The 21,568-nt window shown below is 39.9% G+C and overlaps 1 protein-coding gene across 2 annotated transcripts in view; it reads right to left on the bottom strand.

Moving 5' to 3' along the window:
* Positions 1-21,568, bottom strand: part of LOC103479257 (homer protein homolog 3-like) — a 38,830-nt gene that overhangs the window by 1,731 nt on the left and 15,531 nt on the right. The window contains exons 6-10 of one of the 2 annotated variants that reach the window (XM_008433600.2): positions 21,335-21,343; positions 20,889-21,022; positions 17,861-18,017; positions 9,149-9,256; positions 8,982-9,062 (exon numbers count right to left, since the gene is read on the bottom strand). In XM_008433600.2, the coding sequence (XP_008431822.1) occupies positions 8,982-9,062; positions 9,149-9,256; positions 17,861-18,017; positions 20,889-21,022; positions 21,335-21,343 (489 nt within the window). The remainder of the gene's footprint in view (positions 1-8,981; positions 9,063-9,148; positions 9,257-17,860; positions 18,018-20,888; positions 21,023-21,334; positions 21,344-21,568) is intronic. The other variant, XM_008433601.2, reaches the window with a different exon arrangement.

Below are 21,568 nucleotides of genomic sequence, written 5' to 3'. Positions count from 1 at the left end.
TTTCCATTCATGCACACATTTACATGCTAACTGTGGCAAGTCCTGGATCATAACCACAGCTGCCCTGCCGTATTGCGCTGTTGGGTCTTCCGACCATCACCAGCAGGCAAGAGGAGTGAAGTGTCTTGACCAAGGACAAGAGAGAGGCATTCATCACATACAAGTAGTCTAGAAATGCTCTAATATATAGTAAATGCTAATATTTTCTTTTTTTTATTTTTTTAAAGATTGTTTTGGCACTTGGGGCTCTCTATGTTTCTTGTTTGAATTATTGGTTATTGGGAAGGAAAAAGAGAGAATGTGAAGAGGAACAATGGAACTTCTGCCTAAGCCACAGGTGTCAAACTCAAGGCCCGGGGGCCAAATCTGGCCCGCCGTAGCTTTTTATGTGGCCCTCTGGACTCCAAATTACATCAATAGGTCCGTCCAGTTTTTCACAAATCTGCAAAAATCACACAAAATCAAAAAATGTCCACATTTTTGTCCTGATTTTACTGCTAATTTTCTCAAAATTGGTCAAAAACATTGAATCTGTAACCGATAGAGCGAGTGATAGAATCACATTTAACGTAAATACTGTAAAAAAAACAAACAATTACAAATATTTCTTAATATTCACCACAAAATCTGTCATTTTGATTGCAAAAATAAACACTAAAATAATCAGAAATCCAGGAGTAACAGCTATTTATTGATATTTTATCAGTTAAATTGATTTTATCAATAGATTCTGGTGCAACCGGCCCTTTAAGAACATTCAGATTTTTGATTCGGACCAAAATAAAAATGAGTTTGACACCACTGGCCTAAGCAGTCTTCATTAGACACTTTAAAATACGCATATAATGCCTAGTTTCTTCCAATAATCTTAAGGATGCCCCAATTATCAGGATGGCTCTTAAGATAATCTTGAGAGAAATTCCTGTCTTTGGTAAAAGTGATCTGGTCCTTTCTGAAGGGCGTTGAGACTGCTCTGATATTCAACATGTCCCTGATGACTAGTGGTGTGCCGATCGATCATCCCCCGATAATCAGACGATCCGTGAAAAAGTGTATGATCGGTGATCGCCGATCACCAGTATCTAATACTTTGCAGTCTGCAGAAGCCAGTAAGAAGCACATCTCCTCCTTTTCTCCACACTGTGCAATTAAACTGCAGCAAATCATAAGCAAAGTTGGGTGGAACTTTGAGAGTGGTGGGAATTTTGCGTCTTGCAACGAAAAAATACCTCAGGGTGACGCACGTCAAAATGCATCAACACAGTGATTTAATATGACATTTAGAAAACAAGCACTTGACGGACTATGGCTATATTGAGGCTTACTGCAGAAAAAAAACAAACATCTGGAGCTGCCAGATAGCAGGTAAAGCAGCGCACAATTCCCAACACTTACTTGGATGAGCATAACGGTCAGAAAGCTAAGCAAATAACCTGAAAAATAATTGAAGTCATCGAGCTAGTGGTGGAAGATGCTGGGTTCTGCTCTTGCTGTTGGATCGCTGCTACGCGCTTCTGAGATGCAATATTTCACAGACGTAGCAGGATTGGAGCTCTACACAGCAAATTCAAAAGTGTTAAATGTTTTGGTGTTAGTAGACTTTGTGCAAAAGCAGATTTAATTTTACACTTATAGAGTCACATTCTGTTTATGTAAGTCTGGGGTGTATATTATTAGTAGTTAAAATCCAGTGTTAAAACAAAGTGTTTCCATATCAAATCTAGAGGTGTTAAAATAGAATCAATAACTCTGAACTCCACCAGCGGCTCTAACACTGAAGGAGTTAATTCACTGACTCCGCCCAGAATCACAGATTCCCACCGAAGCGAAGCGACAGAAGCCAAGTCATTTCAGGACTATTTACTTTCCACATGTCTGAGTTATTTACTGCACTTGGTAAGTCATTTTTTTTTCTGAGATGGTTTATAACTATTATTTGGAGTTGAGCTCAACCTGTATGATAGACGTCACGTTCGCCACACGGCTCGGTGTTAGCATGTTTAGCTTAGCATGCTGAATGTTAGCGGAGTATAAGTGTTGAAAAATATCAAGCCGGTGAACATTTAATCAAATTATTGGCTAACTTGAACAGGTCCGTAATAATCTGGAGTATGTTTTTTTATGATGTTGAACGTTTAAATGCATATCGGTCAGATTTATTAACCTTTCTGATCGATTTTTTTCCTTTGAAAAAATGTAAAAGGCTTTTTCATGTTGAGAACATTATTCCTGCTGTTGTGTCTTCATTTACGTTTTGCAGCATGATTTAATCTTTTTATTGTCTTTTTGTATATATTAGAACCAGTTTGGTTGAGGATGAATCTCCAGTCGTCAGCCTAACCTCTCCCTCCTGATCCCTCCATGGATTCTTCAAAGATTCAAGCTCCAAAAATGATTATGCAAGTGTTAATATCTCTGAAACTCTACATTTCTGTAATAGAGACTTGTTAGAGTTGTAGTAAAAATGTATTCCTCATTGTCATGTTTCTGTTTGCTATGATCCAGAGACCAACACTGACTGTCCTACTCAGACTGAAGACTGTCTGATGCAGTAGAGGAGCATGTTGGTGTCTCTGACCAAACGTMACAAACAGAACAACAACCTGAAGACAATCTGTCAGTGAGTGGACATCTCTCTGGTGGAGTCAGAGAGGAACTGACTCTTATCAACAGAAACAGAAACTGGATAAGAAATGATGGATCTGATTATCAGGTTGGTCTGTTATGTACTGTAATATCCAGTCATCTACTTGTTAGAAAATGTATTCTATCATATTACATGAACTTCTTGCTTTACTTTCTCCACCTTGAACTTTGAACAATTTCATGCATATAGTATTGAGGAAAAATTTATTAAGCATACTGCAGTTTGTATTGCACAGCTGATATGTCAGTCCTTTTAATAAGCAACATGTGAATGAGAGTGACATGTGAAATATGCACATTATTCCACATTGTAATATGTTTTGTAATTGTGTGCACGTTTTGAAATAAATGCATTTGAGAAAATTATTGATTCTTTATTAAATGTTTATTTTCCAAAGAATTTTTAAAAGTTCAAAATAATAAAGTACCTAATATTAATTACAAATATCTCTTAAGAAGTTAAAGAAGTACTCTGTGAGAGTTAATAGTAAGATATAACACTGAATTAGTGTTAAAGTTTTAAATGATTAACTCCAGCAGATTTGATATTTGACACTTTATAAGAGTTAAGGTACTAACTCTCCAAAAAGAGTTAAATTAACACTTTCTGGTGTGGACCCATATAGACACTTTAAAAGTGTTCACTGTCCTAACAGGAGATAGATAATATGTGGAAAAAGGAAAAAAAACTAGAGCTCCTCTGCCTCCATTGTGTGTTCTGCAGAATTACACCACATAACAATCAATCAGAACCAAAACAATTAGCCATGCTCTTTGGCAGTTTTGATTTAGTGACACAGGGTTATTTATTTTAATGCAACTTGCATTTGGCTTTGAATGAAAGTTTCCTTTTTTACTTAAGAATATTTTGATATAGGCAGTATTGTGATATTTCTTTGACTTTATGTATACCCAGATAGCACACAACGTTAAATCAACGTTGAATTATAGTTAGAATCGTTAATTTTTGGTTGAAGTCGACAAATGACGGTGGATCAACCATCAAACTACCATCCACCTCTAGCCAATTAACTTACGTTGAAACTGTCATTGAATCAACGTTGTTTTGTCGTTGAAATCTAATGACTGAAATGCCGAGGTCTGATCAACGTCTGATCAATGTTGAATCAATGTCAGCTGTTTTGCCGCACCCCTTCTTCCCCTCCTCTCCTCCTCATCAGAGCTCTGAGTGAGAGCCTTTTATTACTGAGCGGGGGTTATCACATTTTTAATAACACTGTAGAGGACAGTGAGTGGTGATTCCTTTCTATACATTTTTTTACTTGTTAATAAAAATTCTGTTTGCGTGTGATATATTGACGCAAAAACATCTACAACGTACTACAAGGAGTGGAGCGGTCCACCCCTACCATTTACATGAGTGGGATGGCCCAAACTTGGCTTGTTTGCAAAAGATGTTAATTCACTGTTGAATTATGATCACAAAGTTTGAATTTATGGTTAAGGTCAACAAGAGAAGCTGGATCAACCATTAAAAAAAACCATGCAATTCTACCCAATTAACATCCATTGATTGAAATGCCAACATCGAATCCAGTGTGTTTCAGCTCTGGTCCTCCAAGCCCTGCAAGTTTTAGGTATTTCCCTAATTCAGCACACATGATTTTAATTGACGTCTGATTAACAGGGTTTTGCTGAACTGAAAACATGCAGGTCAGTTTGCCTTGAGGACAAGGTTTGGGGAAGAACTTGTAATATAACTGTTCAATCAATGTAAGCTGCTTTTCACACCCCTCTACAAGCACCCCTCTCCCTCCACCTGCCAAAGACACACAGAGACCCCTTTCCCCCCACTGCCCACCCCTCACCTGGCCCCATCTACTCCTTTCCACTCTCCTCCCCTCCTCCTCGGGCTCAGGGTGAAACAACTTTAATTTTAGGTGAGGTTTTTACATTTTCACATTTTATTTTGTTAAAGATTTTTTTGGCTCTAGTGGCCTTTATTTGAAATTTAAATGACAAGAAAGGGGGTAATGAGAGAAGGGGGAAGACATGCAGCAAGGGTCGCCAAGGCCGGGAATTGAACCTGCGACAGCTGCGCCGAGGACTAAGGCCTCCATATGTGGGTTGTGCTTAACCAACCACTGTGCCACCACAGCACACCCCATTTTAGGTGAGGGTTAATCACGTTTTAACTTAAGCACTATGTGTTGACAACATTGAGTTGTGATTCTGCTCTGGTTCCAGATTGCACATGATGGCAATTCAACATTGAATTAACATCTTTTGCAAACAAGCCAACAGCAAAGCAGCTGTGTGGTTGGGCCATCCCACTCATGTAAATTGTGGGGGTGGACCGCTCCACTCCTTGTAGTACGTTGTAAATATTTTTGTGTCAGTATATCACACACAGTCAGTAGGAATTTTTATGAACAAGTAAGAAAATGTGCAGAAATGAATCATCACCCACTATCCCACTATTTAAAATGTGATAACCCCCACTCAGTAATAAAATGCTCTCACCCAGAGCTCTGATGAGGAGGAGAGGAGGGGAAGGTATGCGTCATTAGATTTTAACCACAAAACAACATTGATTCAATGACACAGTTTCAACATTGGTTACTTGGTTAGAGCTGGATGGTTGTTTGATGGTTGATCCACCATCAGTTGTCGACCTCAACCAAAAACCAACCATTCTGACTATAATACAATGTTAATTTACCATTGTGTGCAATCTGTGCAGTTTGTTGCACCCCTCATCACCTTCTCATCTCCCCCTACTCCCTCCCAAGACTCCCCACACCCACTTGCTCCTCCCAGCCTTCCCCTCTTTACCCCCTCTCATCCGTTCTTCCCTCCCCCCATCCTTGAGCTCTGGGTCAGAACATTTTATTACTAAGTGGGGGTYAATCATGTTTCAAATAACACACTACATGTTGAGAACATTGGGTTGTAATTCCTTTATGTACATTTTCTTACTTGTCTGTAAATATTATTACTGACTGCATAATGTGTTGACACATAAACAAGTCTCCAGTCTCTACTAGGAGTTCTACAGTCCGACTCCCCCTTTTGACACTAGTGGTTTGTCCCAACCAAACAGCCATTTTGCTGCTGGTTTGTTTGCAATCAGCAGTTTTATGGTAAGTTTTTCAATATTACTTTGATCTTAAATGTGTTTATTGAAAAATAAGGGCATTGTTTTGTGCCCATAGTAATCCTGGTTATTTTAGGGCAAAACAGATAATTTTAATAATTGAGGTCATGTCTCATTTTGTACTATTTTCATCCTGCCCACTGCTGCAGGCCTAAGTATGAAATCCTGTGAGATTTTGTGAGATTTGAGTTTTTAAAATAAGGCGGGGCCTATTGTTTGGTCTGGGAGAGCATGTGGTGGACAAGGAAGTGTAAGGCTGGCTGCTGCAGGTGGGCTTTAAATTGTTGTGATGGTAATCACTTGTTTTTCATTTTTTATTATGATGTGCTTAGGGACATGCTTAGATGTGTCTCTGTTCCAGAACAACTGAGTTATATATCTGCATGACAGTCTGCAGCCATCAAGAAGTGCAGAAGGTTGTTAATCATCCACAGATTCAATCCAGGTGAGGCAGAAGGGAAACATGTAAAACATGTAAGGCAGGTGAAACACTGAACTAAACCTGCTAATGACTGATTCAGTCTGTTGATTCTTGGATTGGTAACTGGTTAAACTGATCTGGACTATTATTACTTTTGTGGGATCTTTATCAGCATATAGACACTTTTTAATAAATTTAATCACCTTTTGCTCTATTAACTGTCTCTGGTGTGTTAAATAAACCCTGATCCTCCCTGAGTTTTATCTTTAGGTTTTCTGATGAACAGCCTTTATTTTAAATATTGATTCCCTCATTTTAACATGAGTGCAGCATCATAAATGCTACACTATAATGCAGCTTGATAGGTAAATGTAGTTGTATACGTAAACATTAAGATGAATATTGATGAACAATTAAGATGCATATTAACAGTGAGTGTACATGGGGAACTATATGGTTAGTTTGTTCTCAGACCTGTAACCAGTACACTGTTTAATATTTCAATGACTTTCAGAACTTTTCAAATGTTTATCATATTTCTAACCGGCACCTTCCTCACTTTTATTTTAGTGTTTTTCAGCCGTTGCTCTGCAGGTTGACCTAAAGCTGACTCTTGAGGACTGCAGTAAAACCGTCAAGTGGCTTCATTACACGCCAGAATGAGAGGAAGACATCACAAGGAATCAAAGTGACGTCAAACTGGGGTTACCACAACTTGTACTGTTTCCCTGGTTCATACAGTACAAAGCTTAACCTCATGGACTCTGTTCTYCTGTGGACAATAGACTGTTATTCTGACAGTCAAAAAGGAATCAAATATGTTTAAAGATCTGTCCCTTTTCTTAAATAAAATGTTATATCAAACCTGTGTTGTCATTTTTAATCTTTTGTACACGGTTTACCCATAATCTGCCAATAATANAGATCTGTCCCTTTTCTTAAATAAAATGTTATATCAAACCTGTGTTGTCATTTTTAATCTTTTGTACACGGTTTACCCATAATCTGCCAATAATAGTGTTTAACACCAGTGAAGAAACTTTTAGTGGTATGTTATGTAGACCTATCAGACCTAAAAATGTACATAAATCCTTAGCTTTCATTCAATATGAAATCAACCCAAATCTGCATGTAGATCCACATTCAGATGAAGGTTGAATCAATGTTGATTCCTAACTGATTCAATGTAGAATCAACACAAATATGCATGCAGATCCACAGTCAAATGAGTGTTGAATCAGCATTGATTCAATGTAAAATGTGTGCAGAACCACATTCAGATGAAGGTTGAATCAATGTTGATTCCTAACTGATTCAATGCAATATGCATGTAAATTGACATACAGATGATTGTTGAATCAACATTGATGTCAGTTATGGTTGAAACCCTAACTTTGAGTCAATGTTGTTTCAATCATTCTGTGCTATCTGGGTAATTTTAGGGGGGCTGCACAGTGGTGCAGTTGGTGGAGTGGTTGCCTTCAATCGAACCCAGAAAAAAGTTCTGGGTTCAGTTCCCGGCCTGGGGTCTTTTTGCATGGAGTTAGCATGTTCTCCCTGTGCATGGTGGGTTCTCTCCAGGTACTCCGGTTTCCTCCCACAGTCCAAAAAACATGACTGTTAGGTTAATTGGCTTCTCCTAAATTGTCCCTAGATGCGAGTGTGTGTGTGCATGGTTGTGCGTCCTGTCTGTCTCTGTGTTGCCCTGCGACAGACTGGCGACCTGTCCAGAGTGACCCTGCCTCTCGCCCGGAACGTTAGCTGGAGATGGGCACCAGCAACCCTCGACCCCACTAAGGGACAAGGGTGTATAGAAAATGGGTATAACGGGTTTGATTGTACCACGTGTGGAGTTCAGCCACACGGCAAGAGCACACCACACACGAACTGATTTCTCTCAATGACATTCAGATTCCAGACAGACAATCCCGCTATATCATATGTGAATTTAGAGTAAACCAACACTCTAAATTTTATGGTTCCATTTTGGCAGATCAAATAATAGCATTTATACTTAAAGAAAGAAACAAACAACCAATCTATGTGATCGTTATCAGTGATCAGCCATCATGGAGGATCAGAATCGGCAGGACAAAACTTGATTGGAGCATCCCTACAGATGACTAATATAAATGCAGCTTGTTGAATGTGACGGGTAGCCAATCAGAAAGCAAAGTAAGGGAAACGTACACAGAAGATACAGAGAAAACAAAACAACTTGCCACCGAGCACCAAATAGTCCTGTAGATGTTGGAGACATTCTTGTATTGTTTTTTCTTTGTTAAATATATTTCAAAATCTATCGTCGTCTCTTTGCCATATTTGTTTGCTCTGAACTCAAATTTGGTCTTGAGAGGTTTTGTGAGTTTTCCCATCTGACATCTGAATGTTGGTAAGTGAAATGGGTTTATGTGTGGTGTGTAGCTCCTCCCATGTGGCTGGACATCACACACTTTACAATGAAATGCTAAATTTTCTTTGGTCTCCCAGGTTTTGAAAATCCCCCAACAATATTAAAATTTTGCAATGTGAACCACTTGAAGAATTCTTACCAGATGGTAATTAAAACTTCAACAGTTTACAAAACAACAAAGTAAATTAGAACTGTAGAATTTTAAAAATTAATTTAGGAAAATCTAAATATGCTTAAATTTTTAGCACATTTGCAAAAGTGCTAAACAAATGATTAGCTTTGCTATTAGCGCATTAGAAGAAGTGTGCTCACTACTGTTGAGCATCATCTAACACCTGGCTATCTACTACTTATGCACTAAGCTCATTGTTTGTCACGCCTACCCTTAATCTGAGAATGGCTTCATCCCGCTCATGTTCCATCTCATGGTACTCTGCCTTCTTACTTTGTAAAATGTGAATTTCCTGAAAATCAGATGAAAGGAACACATGCACATTACTTAGAGCAGATCATTATTTCAACGGTGAGGAAATACGAGGGACTTTCCAACCTCATCTTTGGCCTTCAGCAAGGCCTCCAGCTCCTCCAGGGACTGGGTTAGCTCATCCTTCAGCAGCTCGCTGGGTCCCTGGCCTCCATGGGCTTCTAGTTCAGAAACCTAAAATAACAGTTCGTAAGTGAGGAGGCTTTACGAATTCATATTGTCAAATGCAAATAGGAGACAGTAAGTGATGGTTATAATGTCAAATTAGTAAAAAAAAAATCATTAAAATTTGGAACAACTCTCCACTTGGCTGGTCCTTTTTATTATCAAGAGGCATACAGATGGAACATATATAAAGAAAACAAGTCATCTTAACATGCTTGCTTGTGTTAAGAAATACATATGTGTGTGTTTTTTTATGTCTCAGTGGTCAGGACCTTAGTATGTTCAATCCACTATTTTTAAATCACATTTAAGAAAATGCAAGGCTGTACATAATCTGCTCAGAAAGATTTGCAAAGCATCTCTATCATATTCAGAAGTATCATTCTTAAGTAATTAAAGAAGAAAACAATCAATATTAAGCCATTCTTCTTTCTTAAATAATTGTTCCCTTTGTGAGAGGTGACCCTTGTAATTGTACATAGTGATAAAAGAATTTCAGACAGACCACATTTAACAGTCTGCTAAAACGGAGTAGCCTTAGTAAGTAGAATTAAAGAGTAAGAAAAAAATGCCAACTGTAATTGCCCAGACATCAGGAACAAAACTATTCCAAGTAATTTCAGGGAGGTTTCTCTGCTACTGATGTCAGTTGTCAAAGCTTTTTGCCGACTTTGAAAGTGGAAAAAAAACAAAAATATCTTTGCATCTGAACTAGATAAAATATGCCCTTTTGTGGCATTTTACGGCTGTCTTTGGCTTAGTGGGATGAGTCTTGAAATCTTTAAGTTGCAGGTTCAAATCCAGCTTCTTCCTGGGCAAAGTGTATGAATGTTAATAAGTGGGTGAATGTGACTCTAATGAGTAGAAAATTGTTGTATAAATTTAGTCCATTTTCTTTCATTATAGAGTCTCCCTGTAAGACCGCTTCGAGTTAAACAAGGATGAATGAACAAGGATAATTCAAGGTCTGTTGAAAGTATTAGCTGTCGACAAAGCTCCACTTGAGCACATTTAAAAAGAACAAAAAGAAAGGCAGAAACCCCAGAAAATTTCTCAGCAACACAGTGGACCGTTTTAGAAGTATATTGTACACATAAGCAAGAGCATCAGGAGCAAAGAAAAAAAGTGAAATGAGTGTATAACTGCTCCCATTGGTGATTTTTCATTTTCTCCTAACTGGGCCATTGAAAGTAGGATATTGCTGTCCTACAAACCCCTCTCTCTTACATTATCCACCCTAGAGACTTGAACCATTTTCAACCACCTGGCCCCCTTGCTCAAAAAGTGAAGAACTAGCTCAATCTAACCGATGTAGGCCCCTCAATCGTATGAATGTATTTGTTGAGGTAGAATTATTTCTCTCTCTCTTTTTAAAAGCACCTTTTGAAAATAACGTTAAAGCACTTAATAAATGTACTTTTCTCTAGGGCCATATTGTTAAAACAAAATAAAAAATGTTGTTTTTGTGGGTATGATGTAATATTCTAATCATAAATGTTATGTTTTTATTAGCTTTGCACAGATCGTCATCAGAGATAGCAGAAATAAATGCTTCATAACATCAATCTTTGTCTAATCTTTATCATGTGTTTCACCTAAATAGTTGGGATACTGAAATAAATTAACCTTTCAATAATTGAATGTTTTAAATGTAGCTATATAGAGGTACATCAACAAAAATTTTGATATTGTGAAAAGGTTAGTTGTTTTTTGTCACTCATTTCCAAAAGTGGAACTCAAAGATTTATTGCACAGTGAAATATTAAGTCTTTATTTTTTGTAATTGTGATGATTATTGCTTACAGATAATGAAAGCCAAAATACAAATTCTCAGAAAATTGTCAAAAACTGAAAAATGAAAAATCTGCAAAGGTTTGTGGTCTCTCAGTCTGGTTCAGTAGGATACAGAATCATAGGGAAAACTGCTGACTGGGCAGATCTGAAGAAAACAGTCCCAGACCCCTTCCACAAAGACGGGAAGACACAAGAGAGCATAGCTTAAGTAAGTGGTCGTTCTCAGAGTTCTGTATCCAAGCATATGAAGTTGAGCAGAATAAGAAAGTATTATAGGAAAAGGTGCAGCAGCATCAGGGATAACAAAAGTTACTACGGTTCTATGAATCCCGGATGACAGCCAGAGGCTTCAAACACTGAAGGATCATTCTTGTGCATGTCCAGGTCAAGTATTAATGACAACAAAGTCACCTTTGTTGTCATTAACCTGCCGGGGACATGCCCCTTGTAGAGTGGCACTTCACTACTGCCGGCAGTGGCAACCCTGAAAGGCTGATATGATCGCCACTGTGTTGTGGCGATCATATCCACAACACAGTGTGCAAGTCTCTGCTTAGAAAGTGCCTGACCTTTCCGTGAACCCAAGAAGCAAACAAAAAGGCTATTCATCTTTCGGAAAGATACCATGGCATTGATATATGCCTGAAGGGTACAAATAGGGCACAGTGGTTTAGAGGAGCATCAGGTGTCAAACCGGGCAAGATGGAGTGGCTGGGTACTGCCTGCTGCCAGTGACACCTGAGGAATAATTGCCACATCAGGCCACAGTGTAACACCTGAGCCATCAGGATTCCACTTGCAGCAGGTCTCAGCTATCGAGAGAGTCTGCAATTCCCCCCATGTTTTGCAGAAACCATCGCCAAAAGGAACACTATCTTCAGTGAGAGCCATTTGAGGTCCACATATGGCAAGGGCTCAAATGGGAGGGACCAAAGAGCCTCAAGCACCAGAGAAAGGTCCCACGCCTGTGCCACAGGGTGGTTGGGTGGGTGCAAATGCCTAGCACCTGTCAAAAACAGTACAACATCCTTGTCTCAGCCCACTGAACAACCATTCAGCTCAACATGCCAACAGGAAATAGCAGACACATACACTTTCAAGGTAGACGGAGACCGTCCCCTATCCAGTAATGCCTGCAAGAAGGTCAGTATTTCAGACTGAACACTGCACCGAGTCCTGCCCTTTATCCCAGGACTGGGTTGCAAAGACCACCCACTTGTTAGCATAGGCAGCTCGTGTGGATGGTGGGTCCGTGTATTTTCAGGCAGTTCGTTTTGTCGCTTGAAATGAAAAAACAAAAATAGACTCGTTTTTGTTTATTAAACCAAAATGGGAAATCAGATAACTGTTCGAGTCCGTGTATTTTCTGGCAGTTTGTTGTTTTCCGTTTAGAAAACCAAAATCGGAAATCTGATTTTTTGCTCGCTATCCGATTTCCCATTTAGTGCACAAAACAAAAATGGAAAAAATGAATAACAAGCTGTCAACTTCGATTTTCATCATTTCATTTTTGACAAGTGGTCTGACCCGGAAGTTTGTTTTTGTAAACTCATCCAAATCGGCATGTAATTAATTTGATCAACACACCTTCATACAGAAAGCCTTATACTCTGACTTTGTTTTGTATATATATGAAGCTAATGGCTTCTAAAGGCAGCTTCCGATTCAGTAAATGGCTAAAGGGCTAGTCCGCCCAATTTTTACCGATCTTTAATCTGCTCTGGTTTAAAAAGACTCTTAAACCATGATTAGAACATTCAAACCCTTTAGTTTTTTAAGTTTTTCCTTTCTGAATAGCATTAGCATACCAATTATAACCCGGTATGTCATGAACAAACATTCAGAAAATGGTATCAAAAATATACAATAAAAATGTATCTATTTCTACCAGGTAGAAAATGTTTGAAATAATGTGCCAATTAGATTATTAAAAGCTTAACTAAATAAATGTTTGCCTACGGAAGAGGATTTGGGAAAGAAAAAAGGTCATCATTCTGACTTTAATCTCAGAATTTGAACTTGAATCTAAAAAAATTATCTTGCACATCAGTTGGTGTTAGAAGAATGTTATAGGCCCCTTATCCTCTTCTGTGGTTTAACACCTCACAATATTTTTTCACATTTTTATCAGTGAAGTGTGACTGTCCAATTAGAAATGAAAACCTTTGTCCCCTTCATGAGACTATTTACTTATAACTTATTACTCAACTGACTAAACATAATGAACAACTTTTAATTTGATTCTTTCCATTATTTCTTAGTTCTAGATTATAATTATTTCATATTTAATTTGTATCAACGTATATGTATTTAGAGCTTTAAACTCAAATCTTACAAAATAAACAGAGATAAAATGTTTTCATAAAATGTATTTATTACAGTAACATACAAGCAAATATTCAGCCAATGTTTGGGGAATCATGAAAAAATATTCCTACAATTTAAGTATATAAAAGATGAGGAGACAGTGAAGAAGACAATGTCAGGAGGAGGAAGAGGATCACTGGGAGATTCTACATCTAACCCTGGAGCTGAGGCGTCTCCTCAAGAGCTTCCTGCCTGAAGCAATAAAAAATAAGTATTACAAAAAGTTCACACTTCACATAATAAGCCAATTGAAGGGAAGAATATATTTCACACACATGCACGCACGCACGCGCACACACACGCACGCGCACACACGCACACGCACACACACACACACGCGCACGCACACGCACACGCACACACACACACACACACACACACAAATATGAATTTACAAACTACAAAAAAATTAGAGGAAGGGAATATTAGTAACTGGTATTGGAAGGAAACACTGTGCCAAGGCTTCGAAGATACTAACATCTTCAGAATTATTGTACTCTCCAGAGAGGAATATTATATTTGGACACACATATCAAACACATTAAACTCTTCATGTCACACTTTGAAACACTACAATCAGATATCAAGCAGCAGAACACAACAAGGTGACTTTCCGAGATCAGGCCGCGGTTACCGGGGTGAACACACTCCACCTGGCAGCTGAGCCTGGAGCCGCCTGGCTCTGTTAGCGGAGCTACGCTGCTCTGAAAACTCTGGAGTATATTTCAAAGAAACTGCATAAACTAAGTGCGTAAATAAATCTATGGGAGTTACATTCTAGCCTAAAAACATCTTAAAACAACTTTTTGTGCCAAATTAATAGTGTACGTACCTCTATTTATTGCTGCCGGTGGCGCAGTGCAATGGTGGCCATCTCACTGGTGGAGAGACGAGACAAGTATGGCTGCAGGATGGTGTGGAAAGCCACTCCCCGGTGCTCTGGCCTTTCAACATAAAAAACTTAACTAAAAACTCAGGCTAACCATTTTTCTCGGTGACCAGATGTCCGGTATTATTTGTTTCTCACAGGAGCTTTACTTAAACTGACTTGCGGCTGGCAGAAAATACTACAGTATATAGCCTGAAATGAACAAGCTTGTCTGCCTGCAGCCTGCATAATGTGATACGGTCCCTTGGTAAGCCGGACAGAGAGAACTTCCGGGTTAGACCGCTTGTCAAAAATGAAATCATGAAAATTGAAATTGAGCGCTCGTTACCCATTTTTTCCATTTTCGTTTTGTGCACTAAATGGAAAATCGGATAATGAGCCACAAATTAGGTTTTCGATTTTGGTTTAATAAACAAAAAATTAAAAAACAAGTCTATTTTCGTTTTCTCATTTTTGATTTCAAACAAAAAAACGAACTGCCTGAAAATACACTAACCATAGTGCCCATGCATTACCCATTGTACACCCTACTGACCCAGCATATTTTGAAAAAGTGGACCCCAGCCTTGCAGAGGCCAAATCCACAGCTTAAGCCGGTCCGGGTTTGGGTGCAAAATCTGAACCCCCATCTGGGAAAGAAGATCCCTCCTGGAGGGGAAACGCATTGGCAAGTTGGAGCTCAGCTCGTGCAGTAGAGGAAACCAAGTACTCGCTGGGCAGAAGGGGGCCACCAACAGAACCCTGTGCCCCTCCTGACGAATCTTCAGGAGAGTCTGAAAAGTAGACTGAATGGTGAAAAGGCATAAAGGAGAGTCCAAGACCAGTCGTGTGCCATCACATTGTGGCCCAGAGAGCTGGTGTTGTCCAAGGAGAACCAAAGGGGACAGTGATCCGCATCCCTTGAGGCACAGAGGTCCACATCCGCCCTGCCAAAGGCCTTCCAGATGCACTCCACCACCTCTTGGTGAAGCTTCCACTCTCCTGGAAGCAGCTTCTAACAGGACAGAAAATCTGCTGGCATGTTCTGTGGCCCCAGGACTTAAGCTGCCCTGAGGCTGGCCAAGTATGGAGCTGTCCAGGTCAGAAGCCACTGAGTAAAGCACAACAGTTTTCTTGACTTGGTCCCCCCCGTTGGTTGATGTGAAAAACCACAGTAGTGTTATCTGAGCTCAGACAACACCACATTCTTCCCTTGCAAGCCTGAAATAAAGTTCTGAAGAGCCAGAAGCACAGCCCATAATTCCTGGGTATTGATGTGCTCCCTGCTCTGCCTCTGGGACCTGCAGGCCCCCTGGCCCTGTGAAGGCCTGGGAGGAGGTCGACCAGACTGTGTGACTTGAAATGGGCATAATGATCTGGCCCCAGCTTGGTCTCAAGCCCGTTTTCCCTGATCAGGTCTTTGGACCGATCTATGACCTGGCACCAGACCCTGGGGCTCAATGAAAGAAGTAGATGGGTGAGAGGACCTCCATGAAGGACCTGCAGCTGCCCAAGTGCCAACTGGTTGGTGATCACGTCTGTGAAGCCCTGCCAGCTGCTGCCTTGTTCGAGACAACTGAGCTGTACAGTCCAAGGCGTCCAGTGCTGCAGAGCCAAAAAGTTTCCTCACAACTACAGGCAGGGCTCGGAGGGTCCTCCTACAGTAAGTGGCAACTGCACCAACCAGACCTGGCGGCGAGTGTGAACCAGTGTGGAGAGTGTGCGTCCAAGCTTTCTTGTCATAAGAGCAAAGGCCTGCAGAGAGGCCAGACCTTGGGTGGAGTGGTTCAGTGGAATGGATTCCAAAGAGGAAGACAGATGGGAGAGAATTCCCAAACCATCCCATGCGGGCCAAAGAGTTATAGGCCTTGCAGAGAAGATCATCAGTAATGCAGCACTGAGGCCACGGACAACAGGTATTGTGCTTCTAAGCCTCATCAGGCAGGATAATAAGAGAGGCAATGGCCGGTTCCACAGCCGGCATCTGCCCCAAGCCAACCCTGTGTGCCTCCTGCATGGCCGCCAGGGTGCTGCCATCCGTTGTCAGACGTGAAAATGCCTTGGTGTCTGACCATCAAAGCATGTAGTTCCCGTATATACTCCTCCAAGGGAGGAACCACAAAAGCAGCCTCTGATCTTTTGCGCCTAAAGAAGGCTCTAAGCTTGGAGTTTAAGGTGCTGTATTGATATTAGGAGTATTGTATTGAGGCAATGGAGTCAGACCCAAAGGCCCCGGAGTCCCGCTCTGGAAAGGTCCTCACAGAAATGGGTACCAGAGGCTGATCACCATAAGTCTGAAAGGACTGGAGGAGAGCCTTCATTTGGGCCAGCTCAGTAGTGAGGTGATCTACTCTTGTGGACAATGTCCTTGCATCGGTCCATCTGGCTTGCTTCAGTAGTGCAAATGTGCAAACAGTAGTCCGTTTGCACATTGCCTGTCCCGGTGGCAATGGACTGTGTGGCGCAGTGCCTGCCCAGTCAGTAGGCTGCTCCAAGTGCAGCCAACCGATCTAGCCTTTCCTACTGGGGCATGAACCTACAGTTGGGGCAAGAGTTGTCCGACAGCGCTTGTCTGAGATGTTCCACACTGAGACAGGAGGGACACAAGTCATGCCCGTCATCGGGCTGAAACGGAGCCAGACAGGTCGAGCAGCATAAATTATCCAGCATCATACAGCTGAAAGGATTGATTAGCCCGCTAACAACCAGAAGTCAACACGAGCAGAAAACACCACTGGCAACTCCATTGCAGGAAAACCCCGTAGAGGCTACAAACTCAGCGTGAGCAGAAACACCACCAGCGAGTTCCATAAATAACTAAAGATGAACTCAGCACAAGCAGAAACTCCACCGGTGAGTCAAAAGTGTCGCAGTAAATTAAAGCGAACAGTAAACTACTGCTGTAGAAAAGAAAAACAACACTTACCAGTCATCGCAGCGGCAACAGCAGATCTGGTAAAGGTGAAAACAGCTTGTGCAGCCCCAGGAGGGCAAGACTTACCCGCAGCTCCAACCAAACTCGGTCATGGGGCTACCAGCAACAAGCAGCTAGGACAACAGTGTACACACAGAAGCAACCAGCTTCACATGACCACACACCTGTACTCAACACACCTGCGTGCGAGAAGAACAAAAGGGATTGTTTGCCGAGTCATGTGACACGCCAGGTTATGTGACAGGCAGGTGTCCCCGGTCACCTGCCGGGGACAGGTCACAGGCCGTGTGACCTGTCCCCGGACAGGAGACTTTGTTGTCATTAGGACTCAACCTGCGCATGCGCAAGAATGATCGTTCAATGCTTGAAGCATCACCTCTGGCGGTCGAAATAGAAACACTGTTTTCAAGATCTGTAAGACTTGAAATATTTCACTCTTTTTTAATGAATTCATATAATATATGGGTCTGAAAAGAGTGAGAAATAATATTGAACTTTTCATAGCAGTGATTTTTTTAGATGTAGTGTTGCGATTTCTGAGGAAGGTTGAAGCAACAGAAAATAGCATATTGTTGTCCCAAGTGTTACATAATTAAAAAAAGATTAGGATGTGATGTTTTTATTGCCCATATACAATTATTTTGTTTACCTGTTCTCTGAGTCTTTCAGTCTCCCCCTGATAAGCTGCTAATTGTTTCTTCCATTGTTCCACATTAGCGTTGGCCTCATGCAAAGCCGCCACCAACTTAGAGTTACTGTCCTGTAGAGTGAAAAGCTCAGCTTCCAGGTTAATCTCACAAATAGATCTGGAAGACACAAAGGCAGTTTTGATTAAAAAAAAATCTAATACTTTGTTTAAAATGAATATATTTCAACATTCATTAAACTATTAAAGCTTGGTAGATAACATTGCTGGATTAATCTTAGATCATTTAATTTTGCAACCTTTTTGTTGTGTGACAGATTTATACTTCCAATTCAATACAGTACAGTAACACAAAGTAATCAAAGACTAAGAATTTCAAGGACTAGATGGATCTGTCTAGAACTGGGACATAGGAAACAAACTCTAGGTCCTGTGGATTAGGAGATGTTCTCCTGACTGCATACTTTATGTTGGCTACACAAGCCAATAAATATTGTTTTCTTCAAAATCTACTGTTTCTTCAAAATTAATTGTGCTGTCTTTAGATAGTTAAAAAACATTCTGTGAACATATCAAACATTAATTATATGCACACAAAGGTCTTCCTACCTTTTATTTATAGGTAAAAGTGAATTGTACAGGCAAAATTTTTTTATTTTCATTCTATGTTTGCACTCTGATTTCTAATACTTTTTCCGAGCATTGCCCATTCACATCTTGAAAGCTTGAAGTTGTTTCCATGGCAACTATTTACCATGGAAACGATTCATGACGCTTTTACTGTCTTGGTAATTCAATGGTGGGATTTAAGTGTGTGGGTGTCTTAAAATGTTGAATGAAAAGATATTTTTCACTGTTGTTGGATGTATGATGCACTATTTTATTGTTCTTCTCTCCCCATCTTAAAAGTAATTACTAGAAACATCAATTATTTCAATGTTTATGTTCATGTTATTTACCTGTTTTGTTTATCACAGATGAGCAATAAAATTATTTCTTTGATTTTATAGTTCAACAATGAAATTTAAATGTCTTTAATAGGTTTATTCTTTTAAAATTAAGGAGAGAAACTTATAATGGTATTATCTTATTTGCATTTCTAACATAAATACCAGCAATTCAGTTCAGTTTATTTATATATCACAGATTCACAAGAAATGTTATCTCAAGGCACTTTACAAGACAAATAAAGGTACAAAATGTGTAGTAAATTCAATCATATAGATCAGGGGTGTCCAAAGTCAGTCCTCGAGGGCCGGCATCCTGCATGTTTTAGTTTTATTACATCTGCATCAGATAATGGCTCAGTAGAAGGCCTAAGAAGAACATTGACATGCTGAAAAGATTGTTTCTACCAGTAGGGAGAGAACTAAAATTTGCAGGATGCCGGCCCTGGAGGACCGACTTTGGGCACCCCTGATATAAACAGATTCAAGTTTGTTACATGCATTCCAGTTAGATCTGTATAGACATTTTTTAATAAGCATATTTGTGAGCCTGCCACTTTATTATTAAATTGCATATAATTTCATATTTTTGATTTCTTTATCCAGGTTAACTTAAAAATTTTGCTATTATTTTTACATGTTAAAAATCTAAACTACATCAAAGTAATTGCTAGGGAAGCACAAATATGAAAAATTGGATCGATGTTGATAAGAGATATTAGTACTGCTGTGAGGGCAGTATTTCCCAATATTTTATTTAATAAATTTTTTATTTGATTACTCGATTAATCGTCAGAATAATCAAAAGACTACTCGATAACTGAACTAAGTTATCAATAACTAAAATAATCGTTTACAACAGCCATAGCTTCTGTACTCCTCTATTCAGATTATAATAAGTTTAAATGAAATATATTCATTTTAAACAAAGAACTATAAGACAGAGGTTCCCAAACTGTGGGGCGCACCCCCTAGGGGGGTCGCTGTGCCATTGCACAACTGTCTGGATTGAAAGAAAAACATGAACACTGTAAGCGCTGGGTTTTTACCTTAGAATGGCCAACTCTCTGTTATTCCTGTCAATTTGATACAGTAGGGGCTTCCGTCCTCTGTCACTTTTATCAGCAGTTAAAACTGTTTCATCCGTTGTTAACTTGTCGTAACCTATTTTTCCGAGCCGCCTTTAAACGCAACATGAGCGCTACGACCATAGACTGTGACAATCGCGCTGGGTTTAGACCTGTGCAGCAGTGAAGGAGACCTGCTGCTGCTGTACAGAGCTATGCAGGTGTGTTAGAATCATGGCAGCAAACCAGCAAAACGCAAAGAACTTTTCACAGTTTTTTCCCCAAACTAACTGACTGAGTTGAGTGAAGCTGTTGGATGCAGGTAAAGTTAGCTAAAAGATGACTAGATAATATCAATACAGCACCTTAAACTTAACAAGTAGCCTGTAGGCTACTGGTGTTGTTGTCTATGTTCAGCTACGATTCATTTTGCCCCCCAAAAAGTTGATTCCCTCCTTGTTCATCTGGAGCCGGGGCTGAGTAGAACAGGGAGTCTCTAAGAATCCACCCCCCAACCAGACAGTTATTTGTAAGCCATAGGGGGGGCCCAGAAATAGTTTGGAAACCACTGGGGGGCCCAGGAGAAAAAGTTTGGGAACCACTGCTATAAGGTAAGGTAGGTAAGGTAATTTTATTTATATAGCACATTTTCAGCAACAAGGCAATTCGGTCTTTTTTTTCTTTTTTTTTTACTTTTTGGCTTTCACTATGTATTTCTCTGTATCTCTTGTAGAATTATTCAATGCACCACAGAAGCACGACCCACCACCCCATCATCAAGCAAATAATTTTGACCCGACCTAAATTTCAGGTCAGGCTCAAGCTATCAATCTAAACACTAGCGAAAAATGCCTCTTTTAAAGCATTTGAAGACTACTTATATGTAATGCTGTAATTATGATTTGTTAAAACAGTCAGAGGAACCATAGGCTTAAAAGGAAGAAGAGTCAATAACTAGATTAAAATGTTTAAAGAAAGGGTGGAGGGCTCTTTTGTTTGAATGTTCCATTGTATTACCCTTCTGACAGCATCTTCTTAATCCTCTCCTTCTCAGAGGCCAGGGTGATATCTGCACTCTGGCTGCGAAACAGCTTGTCCTCCGGTCCATTCACACACATCACTGGGGGAGACTGGAGTTCATCCGAGAGGTCCTGAGAAACACGTCAGTAAATGGACTCTCTTGATGGAACGTACATGGTAATGGACAACAAAGTGACTGTCTATAGAGGTGGAAATATTTTCAAAGTTTTAATAAACTGCTTTTAAAGTTCAATTTAAAATATAGAGAAGCAACCATTCAGGAGTCAGGATTGACGTCCTTAATGAGCTCAGCTTCTTAGGAATTTGCCGATACAATACTTGCTAAATTAAGTTTCAAAACTTGACTGAAGTGAATGTCAGTTTTTAGATTTTTAGCTCAGTTTCTTCATAAAGACCAACAAGAAGACTTGTGAAAGACTCACCTGTGAGAACTGGATGAAGTCCAGGAAGTGGAAAAACAAAGAAATTTGTCATTAATAACCACACCATGCTTACTGCCCTTTCAAAATACACTTTCTGACAAAAGCAGTTGAGAACCAACTAGCAGTAAAAGGGGACTTTCAGACATAACTGATACAGGTTAGAACCAGGGGTGAAAGTAGGCAGGTACGGTCGGGTACTGCGTACCCCTAAAAGATTTAGCAGGGGTACCTGTA

The sequence above is a fragment of the Poecilia reticulata genome, linkage group LG17, assembly GCF_000633615.1.
Source record: "Poecilia reticulata strain Guanapo linkage group LG17, Guppy_female_1.0+MT, whole genome shotgun sequence".
In the NCBI taxonomy this organism is placed as follows: domain Eukaryota; kingdom Metazoa; phylum Chordata; class Actinopteri; order Cyprinodontiformes; family Poeciliidae; genus Poecilia; species Poecilia reticulata.
This window is presented reverse-complemented; position numbering and strand designations above follow the sequence as displayed.